Below are 8,814 nucleotides of genomic sequence, written 5' to 3' on the forward strand. Positions count from 1 at the left end.
GTCCGCTGGAGGCGCCACATAAGTCCCGCCCGGGAAATGTGTCGCGCGGCCTGCCTTCCGCGCAGGCGCGGAGCCTTGCGCGGGCGAGCGCGCTCGCGTCACGGCGCGGCGGGCGCGGCAGCTTCCGGCTCGTGCTCGCCCGGTGTGTGGGAGACAGCGGCAGCCATGTCGGCCATGGGGACCCTGGCGTTCGATGAGTATGGGCGGCCCTTCCTCATCCTCAAGGACCAGGAGCGCAAGACGCGCCTCATGGGGCTTGAGGCGCTCAAGGTGAGCGAGGGGCCGCCGGTCCGTCCGCGGGCGGCAGGGCCGGGCCGCGCCACGCCGCCGTTGGGAGCGGGCGCCGTTAGGCCTCGGCGGGAGGATGGAGCCTGCTGGGCTGAGGGGGGCCCAGTCCTTCTCTTTTGCCCTGTGTCGGGTCTGAAGCTCTGTCGTTGTTCCCAAAAAAAGGCCGTGGCTGAGCGAGGAGGCGGCCGCGTGTGAATGCGTGGGATTTAAATAACTGGCGGAAGAGTGGAGCGAAATTATACTGGCTTGTTCTTCTAGCGTTGCTTGCTTTTGTTGCTTCCCTGCTTTAAACCTCGGGGCTGTCATTTTAGCTGCTCGGCTTTTGCGTGCTTTAGCGGTGCAAGTGCAAGCTGTGCAAGAAAAGGCACGGGAAGTGTTTCTGGCATAAAACCACTATGCATGTGTTGATTTGGTTTTGTTGGGTGTTTTTGTAGTCATAATTGGCTGTTGTCAGTTAAATCGCAATATTTGTGTTAGCTTTTTATCCCCTGTATTTTTCTTAGCTTAATATTACGATTTGGGGATGTGTGGTAGTGATTTAACTTATTTCACCTTTGTTTTCTAGTCTCACATAATGGCAGCAAAGGCTGTAGCAAGTACTCTGAGAACATCCCTTGGGCCCAATGGTAATAATGAAATATAATTTTAATGGTTCTTTCTTAGTAATTGTTTTTTTCGGATTTTCTAGATTTTGCTTCATGCTTTGAATATATTTTTTTAGGCTTAGATAAAATGATGGTGGACAAAGATGGTGAGGTGACTGTGACAAATGATGGTGCTACCATCCTGAATATGATGGATGTGGATCACCAGATAGCCAAACTTATGGTGGAGCTGTCTAAATCTCAAGATGATGAGATTGGCGATGGAACTACTGGAGTCGTTGGTAAGAACAGATTTTAAATTTAACTTGGCTTTTCCAGCTTTAAAATCAAGCTTCTTCAGCTGTTTTAAGAAATTTTGCATGAAGTAACAGTAGTTTTTCTGTAGCATGTTTTTAGAGTATTTACTGCTTCGGCATTCTTGTCAGTTTTTGTGTTAGGAGTCTTTCAATCCAGAAGATGTTTTTGTGTCTTTTCTAAGTACGCCTACATTTTAAGTTAATGTTGAGACTCCTCTTTGTACTTTCAAAATTTTTCTGCATAATTTTCTTCATAATCTTCTATCTGTCCGGCCTTGGCGCCTGTGCTTCTTTTTTGTCCAACATAATGCAGTTTTCTTTCCAAGCATAGCAAGCAGGGGGTTGTTTATGGTTATTTTGTCATTTAAGAAACCTTGAACTGTGAAAATATTACAGAAAAAAATCAGAAGTCATACTTTTTAATCTTTTGATAATGCTTTAAAAATGATGCTTCAATCTGTGGAAGCGTACATGTTGTTTTGAAATTTTGTCTTATAGTTCTGGCTGGAGCGTTATTGGAGCAGGCTGAGCAATTACTAGATCGTGGTATTCACCCTATCAGAATAGCAGATGGTTATGAGCAGGCAGCCCGCATTGCAATTGAGCATCTAGACAAAATCAGTGACAGCTTTACAGTTGATCCACAGAACATTGAACCTCTGATCCAGACAGCAAAGACAACGCTAGGCTCTAAAGTGTAAGTCACAAAAACTTCAGAAGAATATTTAAGTTTCCCTTAAAAATACTTGAGCCAAAGGGAGAAATCCTGGTGTTTTGATGGATTATTAGTAGTTCATTCTCCTCACTTGTTTTAAATCTGTATCTTGAGACTATGTCCACAAAGACTACTTAGACAAACCATATTGCATATTCTGTTTTCTGCCATATGTAGCACCTTTTATTTCAGTGAACGAACAAGCGGGACTTCCTCTTTTAATGGAGCATATAAAAGTTGTTAGCTATAATGATACTTTTTTGTGTTTGAGATTTATAGAATCACTTTTTTTTCTTCCAAATTGTGGAAATGTAGTGCAACCTTACTGTATTTTTTTTAAACCTAGAGTTAATCGTTGTCACAGACAAATGGCAGAAATTGCTGTTAATGCTGTGCTGACAGTAGCAGATATGGAACGTAAAGATGTTGATTTTGAGCTGATCAAAGTACAAGGCAAAGTGGGAGGTAGACTGGAAGATACACAGTTGGTTAAAGGAGTGATTGTGGATAAAGATTTCAGTCATCCACAGATGCCTAAAGTAAGTGATGTCCCTGTGTGTATGTCTCATCTGTAATGGCTTAAATAAGATTGTCTAACTCAGTTCAAATGCTGTCCTAGCATTTCTTAAGTATTTAAACAATGTTGTGGTTTGGCTTGGGTTTTCACTCATACATTAACAGAGAAGGGGGAGAGGAGCATTAAATTCTTCATGTTGGAAGAGACCGAGTTAGAATTTACAACAATCTTGAGAAATGCGGGCAGGGGGAATTACTGTACAACTAAGTGAGGACAGGTGCAGAGTTCTATGCAGAAGCAGAAATGATCATCCATAGTGTGTAATATGTTTTAGATGCTTAATGCAACTCAGTATCAGGAAATGCTTCTTAAACTTTGAGTTGCCATGTTGCCCTGTTTTGAATGCCCCAGAAGCTGTCCTAATATACTTGGTGTAGGTAAGGTCTCTAAGTCTTTGTGCAGCATACTTCAAGAAAGATGGAGGCAATTTAAAATTTCTGCTATTCTAAAATATTTTTCTAGTAGGTGACATGATTTATCCTAGAAAAAGGAAGCCTAGTAGAAAATTTCAGTCATGTACTACATAAAAGGTGGCTATGATGACAAGTATGTAGTATTCTCACTGGTCATGGTGGATAGGGCAAATAATGATGTCACTGAAGTTTTTTTTCGGGGGTTTTTTTGTGTTTTTTTTTTTTAAAACATTAAACTATAAAAAGACATCACTGGTAAAGATTGTTAAGGGCTTAAACAGTATCTTGAAGCTGTGGAATTTGTTCTTAAGTGGGTGTCGTGGTTTAAGCACCACACAGCCACTCACTCCCTTTCCTCCCACCCAGTGGAATGGGAGAGAGAATTGGGGCGGGGGAATAAAACTTGTGGATTGAGATAAGAACAGTTTAATAGAACAGAAAGGAAGAAAATAATAATGATAATAATAATAACAGTAATAAAATAGTAATAATAAAAGGATTCGAATGCACAAAACAAGTGATGCACAATGCAATTGCTCACCACTCGCTGACCGATGCCCAGTTAGTTCCTGAGCAGCGATCCCCCCCAGCCAAATCTCCCCAGTTTATATACTGGGCATGACATTCCACAGTATGGAATACCCCTTTGGCCAGTTTGGGTCAGCTGTCCTGGCTGTGTCCCCTCCCAGCTCCTTGTGCCCCTCCAGCCTTCTTGCTGGCTGGGCATCAGAAGCTGAAAAACCCTTGACTTGGTCTAAACACTACTTAGCAACAACTGAAAACATCAGTGTGTTATCCACATTCTTCTCATCCTAAATCCAAAACATAACACTATACCAGCTACTAGAAAGAAAATGAGCTCTATCCCAGCCAAAACCAGGACAGTAGGCTATAGAGACTTTTGATGGAATTACTTGGGTATAGTTAGTTTCACTTTAGAATAAGTCAGATGATCTTCATGTTCCTTCCTGTCCCTGTGTTATTAAAGATATGTCTATGTTTTGCAAATATAAGAAAGAGGTGTTACTGAGGTAGAAACTCAACTTTTTTTTTTTTTTTTTTTTTTAATGGTATAGGAGCTTAAAGATGCTAAAATTGCAATCCTTACTTGTCCGTTCGAACCACCTAAGCCTAAAACCAAGCATAAGCTTGATGTCACATCTGTGGAAGATTACAAGGCACTGCAGAAATATGAAAAGGAGAAGTTTGAAGAGATGGTGAAACAGGTAGTCTTTAAGATTATTTCTCTGTTTTCTATGTTTTTCACAGCCTTTACACAGAGTAGTGTAGTGCATGGATTTATTACTGGAAATGAGCTAATAATCCTGATAGGAGGCAACGTACAAGTGATTGTAAGGCTATGAATAAAGTGAAGTTTATGTAGGAAAGAGATACCACCCTGGTTTGAAATTTACTTTGATCTCTATGTATGCTAGATGGTTCTTCTTCAGACTTATGTTTTGCAAAAATGAGGAGAATTAAAATCATGAAGAAATTGTTTTTCATTCCTGTGTTAGCTCTCAGGAGGTTGACGTTGTGTGTTGCTTTCAGATAAAAGACACTGGTGCAAACCTTGCTATTTGCCAGTGGGGTTTTGATGATGAGGCAAATCACTTGCTGCTCCAGAATGAGCTGCCTGCTGTTCGTTGGGTTGGTGGACCTGAAATAGAAGTAAGTAAAATCTTCTAAAATTGGGCTTTGTACCAGTTCTCAAACATCTGTTAGGTAATACGCTGTACGAATTAAAAGTTCAGGCTTTCTGGGTGGAACTGCGTAATCGTGTGTGGGTGGGTATTGGAGGAAAATTGTTGGGGTCGATGGGAAGAACCTACAATGAATGGGACTATGGTTTATAACTGGAGTGTATGCATATTACTTGTTAAAAGTTTTATGTGGCTAGGAATGTTTCTGCTTTAGTCTCGCTGTTTGCAGAAACAAGGCATCACCTGAAATACTTTGAAGTGATGGAAAGATAATGTTTTGGAGTAGGCATTTGACTGATTCTCTTCCACTAGTTTTATGTTACAAAAAACATAATGGAAAAGTCTTCTCGAAATAACTGATGGTTGCTTAATTTCAGTTAATCGCCATTGCAACTGGAGGACGCATTGTTCCTCGCTTCTGTGAACTCACGGCAGAGAAATTGGGTTTTGCGGGTATTGTCCGAGAGATCTCCTTTGGAACAACGAAGGACAGAATGCTTGTCATTGAACAGTGTCAGAATTCCAGAGCTGTGACCATTTTCATTAGAGGAGGAAATAAAATGGTGAGATGCTTAGATGTTATGAGTGTTTGATACGTAAGTTGCAGAATGTGTAGTTTCCTTCAAAAGCATATTAACTCTTCTTGGTTTTGTCTAAATTATGCTTGCAGTGTGGACAAATAGAAGAAGGGGAGGTTTGTAGGCAGTCGTGACTGTTAGAAGTAGCTTGTTAGATTCAGATCCTGTGTTTTTGAATGGTAACTTTGTTTTCTCACTGTTAGACCATATAGTTCATAAATAGAGAAATAATTTTACCTGTGGATGCTCTAATTTGTTGGGGGTTTTTTTCTCATTGGAGGGTCACTTTTATGCGTAAAAACATACTAGCATTTTTGAAAGATTTGGTTTTATTATAGACCTAGGTATGTCACTTCTGATTTAGTCCAGTTAAAAAAAAAGAAACCCAAACTAAACCCCCACCACCATTGCCCCCAGAATGAGACCATTTTAAATGCTTATGTACTTAACCTTGTTCATGGTTGTACTGTTAGTGTTAAACTATATTTAGTATAGGTCAAGTCCTACCTTGATTGAAAATCCTTAGAGAGAAAAGAACATAACCCCTAGTCTGAAGAGTTCTTTCATATATACTGCTTTAAAGGTTAGCATAACTTGTTAAATCCTTCTACATCTTTTGAAGTTGGGAGTTGACATAAATTGCAGTGTGAAAATGTTGGCATTTAAATTTAAGTGTTTTGCGTCTTGGAAATATGCAAGATTGAAAACGTGATCATGTAAGTTTTTGTCATTTCAGTTTATAGATTTAACAAATAACATTGAAAAGGTGTGTATTTTTTTTATTCCTTCTCTGCCACTGCGTGTCTTAACATTTTGTATTTTGAAATAGTGTAACATAGCAGCAGTGGAACTGCATTAGAACCATGAAAAGATCCTACAGTTTATTTGCAGTTTCCATTTCTGTATTAGGAAACACATCTCCATAGGCTTCCATTGTGTATATTGTAAAATACATGCTATTCTATAATTCCAGATTATTGAAGAAGCAAAGCGATCTCTTCATGATGCATTGTGTGTAATCCGGAATCTTGTTCGTGATAATCGTATTGTGTATGGTGGTGGTGCAGCTGAAATCTCTTGTGCCTTGGCAGTCAGTGAAGCAGCAGATAAGGTAAGAAGGGAACAGTTAACAACTTTCCTTAATTTATGAAGGGTAAATAAGGCTTAAGTCCATCTTAAGAGATTCCAGAAAGTGCACATTATGGAACTTCCTGACATGTGCTGATAACCAATGTTAAAAGTGTTCCTTCTCCTCTCTGTAAAAAGTCATTACAAGTACCTTTTTCTTTTTATGATAAGAGCAGTTTGAAATTGTTTTAATTTGCAAGTAGTTACCATCCAAAGGCATTCGTTCGGTTATTGAGATGCATATTCCCAAGAAAATCTGCATATCATGTATATATTTTACAGCTAGTGTGAAAATCTGCTTTTGCTAACATTGGAGTTTATAGCTGTATGAATTTAAATGTCTTTTCCCCTAGTGCCCATCTTTGGAACAGTATGCCATGAGAGCTTTTGCAGATGCCCTGGAGGTAATCCCCATGGCACTTGCGGAGAACAGCGGTATGAATCCAATACAGACTATGACTGAAGTGCGGGCTAGGCAAGTGAAAGAAAATAATCCTGCCCTCGGCATTGATTGTTTGCAGAAAGGAACAAATGGTAAGAACTGCACTGTGGTGAAGGAGGAGCGTGACAGGGTTTTCTTTCTCAGAAGATCAAAATGCTTACTATTTTGCCTCTCAGCCCGCGCCTTTTATTTTTGAAACCTGTGCATCACTTCAGTTACGAACTCTTGCCATAATAAATGGTAATGCAGGTGGAGGAATATGTGCATGTCTACCAGGCAGAAAATGTATAATTCCTTGAAAACCTTTATTTGGCAGCAAGATCAGTTGAAGATGTTGGCTGACCTTGTGGTACAGGAATAAGTGTTACTCACTGTGAGGCAAGAGCAGGCTGTGTTTTAAATACTGCAGTTTTAGTCATCCACTTTACACCACAGCCCTGCACACAGTTGTTTTGAGAAATGGCTTGTGAAGAAGTAAATAAAAGGCTGGAAATGTCTTTAGGTAGTGTTGTTCACACCAGTACATGTGCATAAATAGATCTGTGACAAGCATGTGAAGACTAAGAAACCAGTGTATGAAAACTTACTTTCATCTGGACATAAGCTTTTCACACTCCTAGTCTGTTGCTTTTTCAGAAGAGGTGGTAAATTTTGGAACACAATGTAAGACACTGTGTTTATGTAAATTCATAAGCCTTCTTTGGTTAGGTGTTTCTGCTTTATGGCATTTGAACTTCCACTTCTTTAGTGGTTGCTTAGCCTTTAGGATGCTTCTAATATTTGTATCGGAAACTGTACTCTTAAAATATAATGCAGAAAGATGAAAAGCTACAACTGGGGAAGGCTTAGTTGGGAAAAGAGTTTGGATCTTAATGTTCTAAGATCTTTGGCAAGAACCCACACAGAACTTTAGTTTGTACAGATTTGTTTGTCAGCTATGGTGGCCAAGAGTAACAATTTTGAAACGTTCTTTAAAGCTACATGGAAATTACTATTTGAGGTTAAATTTTATATCTAGATTTGAGGAGGGTATCTAACTCTTCTGCTTCTTTTTGGCAGATATGAAGCAGCAGCATGTTATTGAAACCCTGATTGGTAAGAAACAGCAGATCTCTCTGGCGACTCAGGTGGTTAGAATGATTCTGAAGATTGATGATATCCGTAGGCCTGGAGAATCTGAAGAGTGAAGGTCAAAAAGCAAGGAAAACATTAAGGGGGCCACAGCAGTAGCGAAGACGGTAGTATTCTGATGCTTCATCTTCCGCTATTTATTTTGGACACGTCTTGCTTCAGATACTGTAATGGCTAATTGTTGGAAATAAAACACAGTTTAGAACTGGTGGTTTCAAGACTTGTTTCAGAAGTATTGTTGCATCTTTTCTTAGATGGGTGTGAATATTCAGCAAAAACACTTCTTGAATGTATAGGAAAAAAACATTGATAATGCAGTAATAAAATTCCATGGGTCCTTTTCCATTGCTCCTGCAGCTAACTCCATTAGCTGCTTGTGAGCAAAGCCCACAGATTCTCGTTTTAAGAGGTGTGTCAGTCTTCAGGGAAGCAAGCAGAAACTTTTTGTAGCCTCCAGTAGTTCTCATACGTTAAATATATCAAGTATGAAGTTTCAGTCTGAAGATTTAAAGGACCTGTATTTCATGCTTCCAGTTGCTTCCATTTTTTCTCTTGTGGCACCCTTTAAGTATGTTCCTGATCTATGTGCAAGGAGGAATTTTTTCAGGGGTATACACATTCAGCCAAGTGGGGGGTTTTCCCAAAACTTTTGTCTATACTACCAGAATTGAGTGCACTTGCTTTGTAACTCCCAAGTATGATCTTAGAATGGTAGAGTAAATTTACTAGTAAGGTGCCTTGCTTGTGAAATTATTAGCAAGAAACAAGTGGTAGACCAGAACTAATTGCAGATTTCAAAAGATAGGGAATTACTGAAAATATCAACTCAACATTACTTGCGTTACATTTCACCTGCATAAAGTTTCAGAGCGTGGTAGTACAGAGGAAACTTTATTTTTTACTGGCTGCTGTTAGCTAGCAGGTCTTGTTCTAATCAT

At 39.6% G+C, this 8,814-nt stretch overlaps 1 protein-coding gene across 1 annotated transcript; it reads left to right on the plus strand.

Moving 5' to 3' along the window:
* Nucleotides 1-73: 73 nt before the first annotated feature.
* CCT5 (chaperonin containing TCP1 subunit 5) lies at nucleotides 74-8,094 on the plus strand. Its single transcript, XM_069808841.1, has 11 exons — nucleotides 74-270; nucleotides 854-914; nucleotides 1,010-1,174; nucleotides 1,688-1,886; nucleotides 2,251-2,443; nucleotides 3,971-4,120; nucleotides 4,446-4,565; nucleotides 4,975-5,160; nucleotides 6,149-6,286; nucleotides 6,657-6,837; nucleotides 7,805-8,094. Exons 1-11 carry the CDS (start codon nucleotides 166-168, stop codon nucleotides 7,930-7,932), a joined length of 1,626 nt encoding a protein of 541 aa, XP_069664942.1. The 5' UTR covers nucleotides 74-165; the 3' UTR covers nucleotides 7,933-8,094.
* Nucleotides 8,095-8,814: the final 720 nt, after the last annotated feature.

This window comes from Haliaeetus albicilla, chromosome 21 (assembly GCF_947461875.1).
Source record: "Haliaeetus albicilla chromosome 21, bHalAlb1.1, whole genome shotgun sequence".
Classification (NCBI taxonomy): Eukaryota; Metazoa; Chordata; class Aves; order Accipitriformes; family Accipitridae; genus Haliaeetus; species Haliaeetus albicilla.

Coding starts and splice junctions, on each gene's coding strand:
- CCT5 (XM_069808841.1), top strand. CDS start 166: ATGTCGGCCATGGGGACCCTGGCGTTCGATGAGTATGGGCGGCCCTTC. Junction 1,175..1,687: donor TGGAACTACTGGAGTCGTTG/GTAAGAACAGAT, acceptor TTTGTCTTATAG/TTCTGGCTGGAGCGTTATTG. Junction 1,887..2,250: donor ACAACGCTAGGCTCTAAAGT/GTAAGTCACAAA, acceptor TTTTAAACCTAG/AGTTAATCGTTGTCACAGAC.